The following is a 15,640-nucleotide window of genomic DNA, read 5'->3' as shown; positions in this document are numbered from 1 at the left end:
CGTAAGACACGCACGCATCTAGCCAATAATAAAACCGACGCCCAACTTACTCGGTTTTGGTCGATGACATCGATGATGGCGGCGATTTTACCGGCACTCTCTCCATCCTGAAGGACGGCGATGCGGCCAATTTCCACAAACTTCTTGAAAGGCTAGAACGAAAGAGTGAGGCTTAATAACCACCCCGAATTTCAACCACCTCGTTCACCACGCTTTCCAGGCCCGAAGGCCGTATGGCTCACGTGCCATCACGCTAGACCAGCTCAGGGTAGGCTGGGTAATTGAAAATGGGGGGATAAGAGGGTCAAAGGCCCATCCATGGGGTTAGAAGTTTCAGATGGCCAAGTTGGACTCACCATTTTCGACGGCGGAAAAGGGGAAAAGGAAAGACAGCTGATCAGACAATCTAAACATTGAACGGACTTTAGCAGCAGATGGCAGGAGCAAGGCGCAACCTCGCCTAAAAGGGTGAGTTTCTCGACATTCGAGTTCTAAATGATTTTGGTGTGGAAAACACATTTGAAGAAATAGGCTCAAAGACACCGACCGAATAAGCCTGCTTCAGCCCAAATTCGAGGGGAATGAGCCACAAGTTAAGATTAACAAGTGTTTTTGCATTCCCATCGAAAGAACCAAAGCCAAAGTACTTAGTGAAAGAAAGATTCAGTTTCGTTCTTGTGGAATAATTACTTGTAACCAAAGCAGAACAGAGCCAACGCACGGCATCAGCACAAATGTTTTATCATGGCACAAGTTGCTTTTGTTCAAAGCACAGACAGTATTAAGAGCTAATTTTGTAACCTAGTATGCCTTAATTCTTTTGGTTTGAATGCGTGGCTCACTTACAGAAAGAAATAAGGCCTGCTATAATCATTTAGTAGAGTAGACTGCTTATCGGAAATGTCTTTGCAATCTCTTCAGACATGCCGTAAAATTTTAGATAACCTGGCCATATTGGCCTTTTTTGCCTATTGCTTTGAATTTTTATTGCATTTTTGTCATTTTTTTTTTCCTTATTTGGACAGTCCTGCGCATCGCTTGTAAATCCACCCTCTACTTGTGGTTTAAGACAACCTCTCTCGCTATGAAGTTGAGTTTTTTCTGAAACAAAATTAATGCACCTTGTTATAGTTGAGCCAAATCCATTTGGAACACAAAGAGTTAAAACTACAAAATAAAATTATGAATTTGTCAATCAAATATGGGCGAAGCTAACAATTTGAAGTGGAATTGGATTAGCTGAACAGGGATGAAGGTATGGTTTTTCTTCGAGCCGATCTTGGCACTTCCACCAAAACAAAAAGTGATGTTTTTCCCTGTCTTATCTAATATTATAGTTGCACCAGACCTGTGTTATAATTATAATTCCAATTACTTTTTCAAGTAATTGTAATTAACTACATTGAGAAACATTAAGTTAATTACATTTGAGGGAATGTAATTGATAAATTCCAATCACAAATTACAATGACGTTCCAGTCCCCCAAACAAAAAATGTGATTCTTTAGTTCCATCAATTCATTCCTTTACTAGTTCTTTCCTCCCTGCATTGCAAATCTGATTTTACGCTCATGAGCAAGATCCTACAGTGTTGCCGAACATCTCTGCCACTGACCATTTTAAGTTACGTAGATCATACCAGTTGCATTCATTAAATTGCAAAGAATGTCATTTCTGTGAGATTTTCTGCGCTAGATTATCTTCAAGGGACTTTTTTGTCGGTTTGGTTTGTTTTTTCACGGGCTTTTCTAACCGCTACAAGGAATGTAATCCCCAGTACTATTGAAATGTGTTTCGTCCCAAAGTTATAGGTTAAAGTTAATAGTTATAGGCTAAAGGTTATAATTCGTCTATTTTTTATCTATCAATCTTTCTACCTTATTTGTTCCGTTACGACCAAGAAAAAACAATCATCGACCACCATGGCTATCAAAGCGCCTTCTGTCTCAAATCCGTAAACGTGATAGACTTTGGGCCAAGTTTAGGTCGTCCATAGAGTGGAACATATGAGGGAACACGGCTGTCTTGCTAAAATTGTAAAATCCGATATACGTAAAGAGAAAGAAGAAGAGAAGCTGACGAAATCTAAGAACCTCAAATCATTTTACTTTAACATTTACATTTAACATTTCAACTTTAGAATATGTCAAGGGTATACGTACAGCCTTGGTCCAATCCTGGACCGGACCGTATATCAGCTAGCCTGTTGAAGAGACTAGGGAAACCCGTTGCCTTTGCGCTCTCACTGATTTTTTCTCGCTCTATGTCGTCTGGGGAGGTGCCGTTGGATTGGAGATGTGCAAATATTTTCCCTCTTTTAAAAGGGGGTTGACAAGCGAAAGACTTCAACTTATCGTCCAATGCCCTTAACCAGCGTATGTGGGAAGCTCATGGAGCGTTTCGTGAAGATCGGACTTGGAGCTTTTTCTCGGGGGGTGGCCTTATTGGGAACGACCAACATGGTTTTTTCCCTGGGAAATCATGCACGACCAATCTCCTCGAGTTTCAACGATTTGTATCGCGCGCGATTGAGGATGAGAAGGAGGTTCATGCGGTATATCTCGATCATACCAAAGCCTTTGACAAAGCCAACCATGGAATTTTGCTTAGAAAGCTTATTAAGTTGGGTATTAGGGGGATGACGTTGAAGTGAATTCATTACTGGTTGGTAGAGCAGCGTGCCCAGCGGGTTACTTTAGATGGGGTCTCTTCGGATTGGCAAAGTGTGTCTTCTGGAATTCCTCAAGGGAGTGTACTTGGTCCCCTTCTCTTCTCCGTGTACATGAACGATTTGGTTGACAACAAGTTCTCTCTGAGTTCTCTCAAATTCGCCGATGACTCCAAAATCGTTTGTGCCACATTATCTTAACGTGATCAAATCGATTTGCAATGTGCTCTGGATCAAATTCACCGGATGGTCTTCAATGCTACCAAGAGGAAAGTCGTGCGTTTTGGCAAGAGCATGAAAGCCATGCCAAGCTATGTCCTGGGTGGTGGCCCAATATCCGAGGTAGAGCAAGAAAAGGACCTAGGCATCCACTATGGCGGAGAAATGACGTTCTCAGTCGGTGGTTGGAATTATTAAACGGTTTTTCTCCACTCGGCGTCTTTCTGTGCTCAAACCTTTGTAAACCATCTACGTTCGACCAACTCTTGAATATGTGTCCTCTTCTCGGTCTCCAGGCCTATAATATTCTCGTGAGGTTTTCGAGTTTGTCCAACGAAGAATGACGAGGCTTTCGGTAGAGGCCATTGGTTTGGAATATCCGGAACGGTTGCGCTTGTGGGATCTGCCTTCACTGGAATAGAGGAGGATTGATAGCGATTTGGTCATTTTTTACAAAAAATTCAATGGAAACATCGTTGTCAGGAATGTCTATTCGACGGAGGACGTGACCCGGATGGTCATTGACGTGTCGAAAAGGATCACCAGATGTGTTGCGGAGCGAGAAGTTCGTAAACCTTTCGCAAATTCTTCTTCCCGGTCGAATTCCTTCTTCGTGCGGAACGTGGATCAGTGGAACTCGCTTCCTCTGAGTACTCGTATGGCTCAAATTGTCTCGTCCGTCAAGAAGCTGGTTGGCGCCAGGGGAAGTGAATCGGCATAATTTCAATATTCAATGCCCTTTCCTCTATTTGTGTATGAAATGTCAGTTACCTGTGCCTAGAGCTTTACGTACCTTAAACTGTACTTGCGCCCATCTGCTATGCCAGAGATAATGGTGCTTGGCGGCTGGATTTTTTTTTCTTGAATTCTCACAATCTTCCAAATTGTTCGTGTTTTTTATGCCTATAATCTTTCTTACAAATAGTGTTTTCGAGTGGCAGCATCAATAAACAATATAATGTTTGGTCCACCAACGAATTTGAATTGGCAGACCGAGCTAAGCCTTAGATGAAGGGTTGATCTGGAATGCCATCTAAAAATTTGTCCAAGTCTGACTTGAAAGATGCTACCGGATCAACAAGGCCTACGTATTCCCTAAGAATATTAAAGGGAAGCAAATTAAACAATGAAGGAGCCCGAGAAAGAAGAGAAGTGGTCTTCATTGTTCCAACTAGCCTGGATTCTCGAGGGCTTGAACGGGCTCTCAAAACGCTCATTAAGCCTCTACGCTCCCAAGAATTGACCCTAAAACCTGGGCTGGGACAAAGAAATTGATCAGAAGACTTAATGTGCATGCCTATTGTTCTTGTATTTCATTGTTAGAAAGCGTTTTACGTGGTCACGCCAGATTAGTTGCCACATTGTTACTGAGTTACTTAATTTGATGAAAAGCTCAAAAATAAGAACGATGCCGAATTCGTAATAAAAGTAAGTCATAGAGGACGAAACAAATACTGGATTGGTAAATCAAATCCGTTTATTATAAAGAGGTTCTTTGAAAAAAGTAATTCAATTGTAATGCATTACAGCTGTAACGAACGTATTTGTAATTGTAATTAATTGCATCTAAAACGAATTTATTTGTAATTGCAATTGTAATTTTTTACATCTAATTCGAATGCACTGGTAATTGCAATTGTAATTATTAACATCTGAAGCAAATGTAGGTATTTGTAATTACAGTCGAAATTTAATACATCTTAAATGAATGCATTTGAAATTGTGATTAATTACATCTTAAACGAATGCATTTGTAATTGTGATTAATTACATCTTAAGCGAATGCACTTGTAATTACAATTGTAATTAATTACATATGAAAAAAATGTAATTGTAATTGTAATCAATTGATACAGTCTGATTTGCACCAATGTCAACCGTGCTGTAAACGAGAATCGAGCTTGATGCCATCGGGTATCAATTAAAGACAATTGATATGTTCAAAAATACTAATGATACTGACATGCTGTCTTTGACTGTGATGGGACTTCACTGTGTTAACTTTTTCTGAACGTTTATGATACAAAAAAAAAATTAGCGAAACGAATGAGAATGATTTAGAACTTCTTTCAAAATATGGCATCGAAACGCGTTCAAGATCATTTTAAGGAGGTTAAAGTTTTTTTTTTCATGGTTAATGCTTGAAAATTTATCTCATATATCTCCGATGACATGCGAATGGAAGTCCAAATTGACCGACAAACTTGAGGAGGAACTAGGATTTTTTTTGGGTGGGCTGACGGACGAAGTACTGCATGTGTAAAAAGGGCAGTAAGTGGCCATATGAAACGCCATAAATGCATTCAAATGCAATGGAACACTAAACACTTTCACGAAAGTTCTATTGCACAACGTACTTGTACTCGTTGCAGTTTTGAGTTGGACAAGAAATGTTGTACTTCTGGCAAACAAGTTGTGTTTACAATGAGAAGTCGAGCTGAAGTGCCAAAGTGTCACGATAGAGCTTTCACGAGAGATGTTAATATCCTTAGATTTCATTGAACTCAACCTGTCACAGAGAGGGGCCACTCACCTTTAGAATCTAGCCAGTGAATAACATCTGAAGGGAGAGGAAAAATGTTTTTTTCGAGACCGAGTATAGGAATGATTTTGTGGCAAAAATAATGCCTTTTGTGATGAAATTAAATATGGAATCTTCCAATAATTTGTATCATAAGAGACGCCATTTTTAGTTCCAATTGTTTAAGGGTAAGGTTGGTTCAGATATTGTTTGTCAAACCTTTTATATACTATGGCTACATTTGTAATTGTATGCATCGTTAAAAGTGATTCGGTCAGAATTCTAGCTTTAGGTTTCGGTTCGACATTGTTAGACAATGAATTCCGACATGAGTTTAGATAACTGGAGATTTTGCGCCTTGAACACTTACTACCAAGATCATTGTCAACTATACCACGAAAAATATTCCAAGAGCCAAAATCTGCAGTAGCATATTAGACCCAAAATCACCAAGATCAGGAAGTTGATAAAAAAATAGAATATCAACAGTTTCCTCCAATTTTGGGCGATTTTTTTTCTACCCTATTAAAATAAAGTTTTTTTTTAGATTTATTCATTTTCTTCGAATTCTTTAGCAAAAAGACGTGCATGCAAAGTGGTAGGCAAACTCATTTTCTTACCAATTCCGTACCTTTTGATGCCTCTTAACCAGCAATCTCAAATCTCAGAGCACCAAAACCAATCTGGATTGCCAAGGGTCTCTTTGACCTCCATTAAAAACAATAGGACGGCTATCTTTACTGCTTTACAGGACTGATGAAATAATATTGCTCTTTTGAGGCATTCATTCAATATTCTTACGATTGAAACTTTCAATACTGAAGGGAGAGAAATAAAAGCTTCTAAGGTCATGTTTGATTCTTCGCTGTGTTCTAAAACATGATTTCTTGTGATAAAATTTCATGAAGAAAAATCCCAAGATGGACTTAACCGACAAATACCTCAGATACTTTTTTGAACAATTATGAATACTGTGCGCGGTAATTTCGTTCTTTCATTTCAGTCTTGCTCTAAACACCACTGAGCGCCTGACATGGTCCTTGACTCCATTTCTCATCTCTGGACCGAACCAGATATTATGCATGTCCTGGCAATGAACTTTTCAAAGCAAAAATAACCCCACTTCCACAGGTACGTTCATAGTGTACGAGTATAAATACATGCATTGGCTTCTATGGGGAAATCGTGCCAATCCCCAATGCACCCACCAAGGATTATTCATGCCCAACCCTAGCAGAAGACGAATCACATTCGAGGAAGGAAGTTCATGCACGAAGACACCAAATACGAAGCCCACAATGACGAAGATAAAACGAAGCAGCACCAGCAGCACCAGCAGCACCAACAACACTAACAACAACAACAACGACAAGACCAGCAGCAGGTACAATCGTAATGTGATCCAGCTCAAGAATATGACCGTGTCAGAATAGGGCCTAGAATGAGCTCAAGAAGTTGGCCTCAGTTTCTTGTTACTCACCCACCCAGTCACCCACCCATGCTGCCACTCTATTTCACCTCCTGTATCGAAAACTCCAGAGTGAATTCGAGGCTAGAATCTACGGAACTGTACTAGGTTACAAAAGCGAGTGCAACGCAATGATGACATGCGAATACATACATACAATGGAAACACCTTTGATTACTTCACATGTTAATGGGTCTGACATTCACGAATTGAGATTTTCTGCAAAATACAGTGTCCTTAGGAACTTTGTAATTGCTTGAGTTTCAGAATAACACCACCACTGTCAAAAAATGGTTTCTGGAACAGGGTATGGTAGTGTGGCACTATTAATTCACCTATATAAACATACGTGTCATCTCGAACCAATTCTTGAGCGGTTATGCTATTTTTTGACGTCGGTTACACCATTTCTTTAGAGTACTAAATCGACTTTTTTAAAACAGTGCTGACAAGTAGCGGAAGGAAATGTTCGGGGAAGTGATTAAAATTTGCCCTCTGATTTATATTTTATGATGATAGTCATCAAGCTCTAGCCAAGCCACTCCCTTGCCAATCATATGTGGGATCTATCTATCCGGGATCTGAGCTTCGTCGTGATTAGCCAGAATCAGTAATTAGAGGGGTAATTCAATGTCAGTAAGACTAAGAGGTATATGTATTTCCTCTGTACGCATAAAAAACCTGAAAAAGGTCGTAGGTTTCTTAAAGATGTCGGGGTTGTTTTTGGTATAGACAGCGAGGTGCTGAAATAAATGCAAAGGACAGTCATCACCCAACAATAAAGTTCAAATTAACCCTCAGCCCAAGTGAAATACGAGACAAAGGAGCAAAGCTTTACCCGAGGAAGCAACGGCGTTTCCAAACCAAACTTGGCAACAGTGAAAGAAACACCCGAGAAAGATTGACGCAGGTTTGAACCAAGTAACCAGCCACACTATACAAAATATACTCAAAATATATTCAATCACAAATTAACTGGAGCTAGTGCCCGAATCAATATGTGGACATAAAATTTGCTCCGCCATTAGCATGATGTATCAGCATGTTGAGATCGATGTGCTACTTGCATGATCATCATTTCGGAGTCGAGTGGCGACTTAGTGTGGCTGACCTTTTGGCGTCAGGCAACACCATCCATCCTCTTGTGATGGTCTTCCTTTACGAAAACCAAAGCGTCCATATCCTAAATCCAAGCGAGGATCTGGTGCAATGTTGATGACGGGGACGCTCGAAACTCGGCGTATAAAAAGAAGCTCATGCTTTCAAACACAACCTCAATTGTTCGTTTGTTGTCACCAAGTTGGGTACAAGATACTTTTTCTTACAAACGCACCAAAATATGAAGTTGGTGAGTACATATTATCTAGATTAAGTGGCAAACATCATCCCGTGCTCGAGAGAGAGAAAAATAACAAACGATCACTTTCCTTCAGGCTCTTTTTCTGGGTCTTCTCCTCATTGGAGCTGCCTTAGCAGACCACAGTGGCAACAGCAACCACAACGGCAACAACAGACACCGAGGCCAACGTCGAGGCCGCCTCCTGAACGCCAACCGACGAGACAATAACAATGGTCAAGGTAACGAGAGTGCGGCTCCTATTCGCTTCGTCAACTTTCCCACCCGGAAGCCGGTCATCGGACCCACTGTCGTCCCTATCCCAATTCCAGGTTCCGGCAACTCTGGTGCCTTCAGGCCTCACACGGCGCCCATTCCGGTGCCTCAGGCCAAGAATCTCCCCTTGGCGGCTGCCCGCACGCCCCGCCAGGGGAAACAGGTGTCCATCCCAGGTGCGGTTGTCCGTAGTAATGCTCCCAATGCAAATGGCGAATATGACTTTCAGTAAGTTTTTCCCCCGGTCAGGGGACGGTCGAAAGGACGACGACAGAAATCTAGATAGATATCTAGAGCAGAACGTCCCGGTGATTCGCTTAACCTCTACTATTGAAAAGAACATACTCCTCTGACCCTAAATACAAGGAAGTGCCAGATCTTTATGAGCCATTGGCTGTCGTCCCTTGACCTTGGTAAGTGAGCGGGTCAGTCGGGCACAAGTCCCCCAGGTATACGAGCCCTCTGGCCAACAAGAGATTGGGCTCACTCACCATGGTCAATGTGATCGACCCAATGATAAATGCATGCTACTAATCCAATGAAACTTGACTTTTTGAAGCGCCATAAATCTCGCTTCCTTTTCAGATACCAAACCGACGACGGTGTCAACCGACAAGAACAAGGACAAACCATCCAAAACGGAGCCGAAGACATCAACGAAATCACTGGACAGGTGAGCTGGACCTCACCCGAAGGAGAGCTTGTTACCTTGAACTATGTGGCCAACGAGAACGGCTATCAACCTACCGGCAGCCACGTCCCCGTCGACAACCAAGAGTTGCCTTTGGCCATCCGTTTGGGCCAGGAGCTCATTCAACGCGTTGCCGCCAGGGATGCCGCCCGACAAGGTTAAGCAAATGATCTCCGTACAAAAAAAACAACAGCAACAACCCACAAAATCCCTAATACTCCTTGTGTATGATCGCCTCTCCAGGCTTATTTAACCGAAAATAAATTATCCTTTTTTTGTAACAAAGGTCACATTTATTCAGCCATGTCTAGTTCTGTTGCTCTTTGGCTGTAAAGTGCAATGCATGTTTTACAACTTGGTAGGCCTAGACGTAGAATTGAAAGCAATCAGGTCTTCATTTAACACTCAAAAGATTCTTCTTGTCCGTCCGTATTTGGGTCAGAACATTTTTCCAACATCTTCAGGAGAAGTCATAACATTTTTGAGACAGGCATTCATTTGGCAACGGCGACCTTAATTGACCAAAAAGCTTGTCGTAAACTCGATCTTCTCTTGTTTAAGACGCCATAATTCAAAACACTTTGACAATATATGAGACTTTTAAATCTTAATGAGTTAGTTCCTCCCATAATTTTGACTCGGCGAGATCTTACCAGGTCGTTCAAAACGTACGATAAAGGAGTCGATCGGAAAAAAAAATCGGGCTTCGTTTTCTTCCACTTCTGGGTTCCGCCGTGAGAAGTAGAATGTTGACATTGTAAATGTTGTTAGCAACTCTTTGGACTTGCCTGATATTGATTCAGTGCCCCCTGTCATTGGGAAACGCGGACAGTCTTTGCTACCGTTGGGAAGCGTTTATTTTACGGCGAGGGTGAGTTCAAGATCGACGTAAATAATTGCTCGGCTGAACTTCGTCAATACGGCTTGATGTCTTTTTTTTTTCTTCAAGTCGACCCAAGTCCAATTCATGTCCATGTGGAGAAGAAGGAATCTCAGAAGACTCCACAACGTCTCTCCCCAATGACTTGCATAACCAGACGCAGTCATATGGGCACCCTCCTGATACCGGGAAAACGCCACAGGCAAACCAAGAGAGTCCTCTGGAAACTGAGCCTGAGGCTGGTGAAGACTCATACAAGAGCAGGAATACCCGACCCTGGATGGTGTTTATTCAAATCAACATTGACCCGTCTCGAGGCCGGATTGCGGTCTGCGGGGGATCGTTGTTGAACCATCGCTTTGTCCTCACTGCGGCCCATTGCATTTGCAATCAAACCACGTGTCAGGCGGGTGAAACCTGATTGAACGCAAGGGAGCATAACTGCTTGGCATTGGACGTCTAAACTTGAACACAAACAGGAAAATCTTCATCAGCTAGTCATTTGTTGAGGTGTTTACTATTGAGTAATGATGTCAAATGACAGAGTCCGGCCATCAGTGTCAAGATCAAAGTTTATGCTCCCTTGGGGACATTCGATTTCCTGTTCACATATCGGCGGCCTCCAGGTTGGTGCAGATGAAACCTCGGAACTAAACTCTGGACAGCAACATGAGCCAGGGACAAAGCGGAATCCCAAGGCAGGTATCCACGTGGAACAGCACCCACCACCCACGGTCGAACCCGAGCCAGGTCAACAGAAGGGGAGAATGCACCCACTGTTCAATATTAATGAGCGATTCCAGATCCAGATCGGGGTCTCAAATCGTTTGCTCTCGCATCTCTATCCCAATCGTACTTACGGTGTCTCCCGAGTAGTCATTCATCCCAGTTATCAAATCTCGGACCTGGCATCTCCCCATGACCTAGCTCTCCTGCGATTAGATCGCTCTGTCGAGTTTATCAAGCATGTGATTGCTCCCATTTGTTTGCCTGGGGGGTCGGGCTTCGGGGCGGAGTCTGGCCCGGGACTGGCTTCTGTGGCCGGGTGGGGCGCCAAAGAGGACGCCGCGTGCTTAACCGAATGGGGAGGTCCGTCCCCGTTCCATCAGTGTAAGGCAGGGCCAATGATCATGATCATCACTCTTGTTTCTTGATAGGTAGATTCCATCAAAACGTTTAAAACAAATCGAATGTGTGCGTGTGTGTGAGAGAGAGAGAGAGATATAGTAGTAGCACCACGTACAGGTAGAGCGAGAAAAGGGAGGGGGGGGGAGGAGGAGGAGGAGGAGGAGGAGGAGAAGGAGGTGTGTGTGTGGGTGTGGATGTACTCTTCTATAGAGTGAAGATAGATTGACTGTTTTAGCCTCGATGCACACGGAACTGAGCTTTTTTGATTCCCAAGCAAACGCCAGAAGACAATGTCTCCACTGTTTGTTCAGTATCATTGTTGCCGGCTAATACGAGCCAAGTATAAACGCACTTGCTCAGGGAACTTTTCTGATTGAAGCAAGGTCAACATGACGGTAAACACGCTTAGTTATTCGGAGCATTGTACTTACATCTTTTCTTTACGGTAAACTTGTCAATCATCGAAAGGAGGTTTTCGCAAACTGGATGGCAATTGGCCCCGCTGAAACATGCTAAATTACCTATAGTTTCCCTTCGTCTTTGCCAACAACATCTACTCGCATTGTACTTTCGCCGAGAGTCCGAGCTTCAAGGACCCACTCTGCCAGGAATTCTTCCGACAGCAAGAAGACGGCGACCTCGGGCACGTTCATTATGCTAATATCAAAATCAAATTGGCCAATGACACGTTCCACAGTTGTTGGCAAGCCCCCCAAGCCACTTTTTCGGATGCCCACCATTGTCGAACAGGAGAATATGGTTGGTGTGGTGTATGCTCGGATGATCAGCACTGTTCCGAGGTCAACGTCACCTCGAGTCAAGTGCAATGGGGCTTTTGCGCCGCCAGTTGCACGGCCCAGTCCCAAGATTCTCCCAAGGAAGTATTCACAGACCACTTAAACGAGGTAACTGACCTGAGGGTCCTGGAATCGGGCAAATGCCAGGAATTAGCCCATAAAGATCTCAAGTATCACCCCGAGAACGACCTCTGCGCGGCGAGAATTGAAACCCTGGACGGAGGCCACGAAGAACCCGTGTTTCGCATGGGCCTTACCGAATCAGGTCAACTCCGTTTCCAACGGGACAAGGCCATTTGGGTTCCACCCCGGTACTTTTATGGGGGTGGTGACGCCTGCTCCGGGGACAGTGGCTCACCTTTATGGAAATGGGTCGGGTCCAATCCATCTCGGGCCGTCATCATTGGCGTGGTGAGTCGTGGGGTTGGGTGTGCTCGGTTTAATCGGCCCGGGATCTACACCCGAGTTCGAGCTTATCGCTCCTGGATCCAGGCCAACATCAAAGAGGGCGATTGCTCGCCAAAGCGATTGCGAAAATTTATCGTTCAAGTTCAGGACGTGATGCCCAATCATGGAGCGGAAAATGAGGAATAAAAAAAAGCATGATTTGCACCCACCATTCACGAGTGTGAGACGACTCTTTCGTTTTATCTTTCATAGTTGACATGAAAAATCTAGGGTCTGTCAGTCGAACAAAGTTTAAGCTAACTCGGTGCTTTCAAAGCACGAACTTTTTGCCGTGAGTAGTTATCATCTTCAGGACATTTCGATGTCCTTGTGAGCTCTTGTAGATCATGTCAGAGTTGTTGCACTCTGGGACAGAAAATGTTCAAATCTTATCCCCCCTAAACATAATCCCCCTCAATGGGCACAGACTGATGAACCGATCCTTCTGTATACGTACGCTAGAAGTTGTGAAGAACCAATGATGAAATTGATCCAACACAGTTTTGCATCGTTCCTTGTCACCTACTTTTTAGGTAGGGTTGCTGCTGTCCTCTCAGTTTGGGAAATTGAGGCATCCAACGCCCATTGGGGCAGTAGCATTCTCAACTTGGTATTAAAACCCGAGACTTCTCCTCGTTAGCGATAAGAAATGTCGTTCATTTTCATTTCAAAGGATCTTTTGTCACGTTACTCGAGTTAAGCGGACCTCATTCATTGTTTTGCGGCCTCGTTTCTTCGATTGGATCGGGATTGCAATTTGACCCCTTGACATTTTGAGAATCTGTGTTCACATTCGAGGGCCAAAAAAGTGGGGAAAAAGATTTCACGACAAGTCTCAACACCTTTGCATGGAATTGGGTCAAAATTCATGTATTTTTTGTGACCACTTGGTGGGCCAGCGGCAATGACGATCATCATGTCATAAGGAGCATCTACATAATGAAAAAACAAATCCCTTTCGAGTGGCTCAACAAGACCCAGGTTGAAGAGCCAGATTTCATCCAGATGTCAAGCTTGACATGGGCCCTCAAAGGCCAAGATAAGGCGATCTCCACGAGAATCTTAAAGAGGATTGAGCCTACGCAGAATAATAAATTGAACATCCACCCTTGAACTTTACCGTCAGCGAATCTCAAAGTTCGTCCAACAAGCGGAACTAGCATTGTCTCTTGTAGATAGAATATATAGGTATATATTGTCCTCTGATCTCAATGCTTTTCGTTAGTCAAGATGCGGTGTTTTTTTCACGCTTGCCTGAGGATGACACTCGGAACGAGGCCTCCCATTGCACACATTGGAGCCGCCGGTTTTGCCCAAATTTCAAACTGACCCTGATGGATGGATCGAAGGAAGCGGTTTTCCATCCCAATTTTCCTGCCTTTCCGCACATGACAATGATCATTTTCTTTCTTCAAAATTGTGCCACTTACTTCCCTTCCTGTCCCAGGCACTCGTTTTTTGTTTGAATGCTTGAAATGATCTCCTAGAGTACTAACAACGCTAACACGCACGATGGACGGTCGAAATTTCCCACAATTACGCAGTTCAAGACCGAATTGAGGATACGAGTTCGTTGTTGGGTCTTCTTCACACGTCACCGGAAGTTTCCGTCCATGAAGGCAATTAGTGCCCTTTGGAGGGAACGTTTGTCGATGCGAATCAAAGGACAGAATGGTTCGTGCAAAGTGCAGTTGTTTCGAGTGGTCGAAACTGTCGTTTTGTACGAGAGAGAGAGAGAGAGAGTCGTTCGTTTTGAGAAACTAATTTCAGGGGGAAATGAGCCGATAGGTCAAACACATCTCCGCAAAAGACAGGCATTCACTCTTTCTGAAAGGCCAACAACTAACTATCTTTTGCATTTGAAGTGCACTTCTTTTAAAACGGTGACCTAAAATGCATATTGAGTGTCCCCATTTGGCAGTTTTATGTGTTGCATTTATGTAGATTGTCCGGGCCACTTCAAAGCAAACGCTCTTCGAATCATGGTCATTGAACTATTCCGAAGTTTCAACTGCGACCTTAAAAGTTCGTCAACTAGACGAGGGAAATTATATTTCTCGTGTAGCTCTTGAGCTATTTTCGAGCACTTTCACTCTGAATGATTTTTTTCATTTTACGGCCTTTGGCCAGGTTGGAACTTCATGAATGGGCAATGAAGGTCTCCGTCTTCTTCCTCTTGTGCTCGAGTTCCTATCGAGTGGACCTTGAAACCGGGAAAATTTATTTGTCATCAAATCAAGATCCTAGCCTCGATAATGGATCTTTTGCCATGGAACACTAGATAACTATAATTGACAATTAATCTTTTCAAATTCGGACGGGGAATCACGAGCCTAGGGCGGACAATTAGATGGAAATAATGGGCTCCATTGAAAGAAGTACATCCAATCACGGCTTTCCCGATGCCCACGCTTCGTCGAGAATGATTCAAGTTTTGAAATTGATACTAAAATAAAAGGCATTCGTCCCAAGGATTTAGCAACAGCATTGTTAACCAAATTAGTTCGCTCTAGCTCGTTAACAACTGCTTCTCCATAAAGCACTGCCACAATCGAATTATACCGTCCAAGTAATTTCAAGAGCTCTTGCGAACATCTCATCGAGATGAAGTTTCTTACGTCAGAGCTGGAGGTCATCCAATGTTCCAGGAACATGCTGCATACACAGCTACACTCTCTCCTATTGACTCGGAAGCTTTTAGTTGTTCACGCTCACTTCATTCAAAGAAGTATACGTAGAACCTCATTCTTATCATGGAGTGATTCTCAAAAGCACTAAAATCGCTGTCTATCAAATCGTACTCACTCCATAGAAAACTATAATGGGTTTGTTGGATAGTTAAGATTGAGAGACTAATCCAAGGGCATTTGTCTCCTTTAAATCAAAAGTAAGAGTCAGCTACTATGTACAGGATGTGTGACCGAGACTATTTTTGGGCCTCAGTTTGCCCTCCCATTTTCCCAGTCTTTTCCATAGATCAAGAAAGTCACTTCGTCGTAGCAAAAAAAGGCGACGGGAATGGAGAGAGGGTGGGTGAATGAGCAGGGAGGTGGATGGATGGATTGATGGATGGGACCGAATTGAGCTGAGGACACGCCGCTCGTTGGCCTGTTTTCTCTTATTTCCAGCGAGGACATGGGTTCGCCGCTCCACGTACTCCCGCACCTCTTTGGGGATCGTTCAGCGACACTCTCGGTGAACGGCCATCC

The 15,640-nt window shown here is 43.3% G+C and overlaps 3 protein-coding genes across 8 annotated transcripts in view; 2 read left to right on the top strand and 1 right to left on the bottom strand.

Annotated features, from left to right (window-relative positions):
- Positions 1–485, bottom strand: part of LOC131885826 (large ribosomal subunit protein eL14-like) — a 1,028-nt gene extending 543 nt beyond the window's left edge. Inside the window, exons 1-2 of the mRNA XM_059234008.1 lie at positions 357–485; positions 51–152 (exon numbers count right to left, since the gene is read on the bottom strand). Of these exons, the coding sequence (XP_059089991.1) occupies positions 51–152; positions 357–359 (105 nt within the window). The 5' untranslated portion in view covers positions 360–485. The remainder of the gene's footprint in view (positions 1–50; positions 153–356) is intronic.
- Positions 1–9,464, top strand: part of LOC131885823 (larval cuticle protein LCP-17-like) — a 39,158-nt gene extending 29,694 nt beyond the window's left edge. For 4 of the 6 annotated variants that reach the window (XM_059234002.1, XM_059234001.1, XM_059234000.1 and 1 more), the window contains 4 exons: positions 6,412–8,224; positions 8,310–8,454; positions 8,545–8,716; positions 9,074–9,464. In XM_059234002.1, coding sequence (XP_059089985.1) covers positions 8,216–8,224; positions 8,310–8,454; positions 8,545–8,716; positions 9,074–9,341 — 594 coding nt within the window. In that variant the 5' untranslated portion in view covers positions 6,412–8,215 and the 3' untranslated portion in view covers positions 9,342–9,464. The remainder of the gene's footprint in view (positions 1–6,411; positions 8,225–8,309; positions 8,455–8,544; positions 8,717–9,073) is intronic. The other 2 variants (XM_059234005.1, XM_059234004.1) reach the window with 2 other exon arrangements.
- Positions 9,465–9,808: 344 nt separating this feature from the next.
- LOC131885820 (uncharacterized) lies at positions 9,809–12,603 on the top strand. Its single transcript, XM_059233997.1, has 4 exons — positions 9,809–10,050; positions 10,129–10,465; positions 10,686–11,174; positions 11,715–12,603. Exons 1-4 carry the CDS (start codon positions 9,941–9,943, stop codon positions 12,576–12,578), a joined length of 1,800 nt encoding a protein of 599 aa, XP_059089980.1. The 5' UTR covers positions 9,809–9,940; the 3' UTR covers positions 12,579–12,603.
- The last annotated feature ends 3,037 nt before the right edge of the window (positions 12,604–15,640 follow it).

The sequence above is a fragment of the Tigriopus californicus genome, chromosome 8 (assembly GCF_007210705.1).
Source record: "Tigriopus californicus strain San Diego chromosome 8, Tcal_SD_v2.1, whole genome shotgun sequence".
NCBI lineage: Eukaryota > Metazoa > Arthropoda > Copepoda > Harpacticoida > Harpacticidae > Tigriopus > Tigriopus californicus.
The sequence above is the reverse complement of the archived record's forward strand: the minus strand, read 5'-3'. Positions and strand labels throughout refer to the sequence as shown.

Bases quoted from the DNA above. Each gene is read 5' to 3' on its own strand.
- LOC131885820 (XM_059233997.1), top strand. From the start codon at position 9,941: ATGTTGTTAGCAACTCTTTGGACTTGCCTGATATTGATTCAGTGCCCC. The intron at 10,051-10,128 runs GTGAGTTCAAGA...TTTTTCTTCAAG, and splicing joins GCGTTTATTTTACGGCGAGG to TCGACCCAAGTCCAATTCAT. The intron at 10,466-10,685 runs GCGGGTGAAACC...GGCGGCCTCCAG, and splicing joins GCAATCAAACCACGTGTCAG to GTTGGTGCAGATGAAACCTC.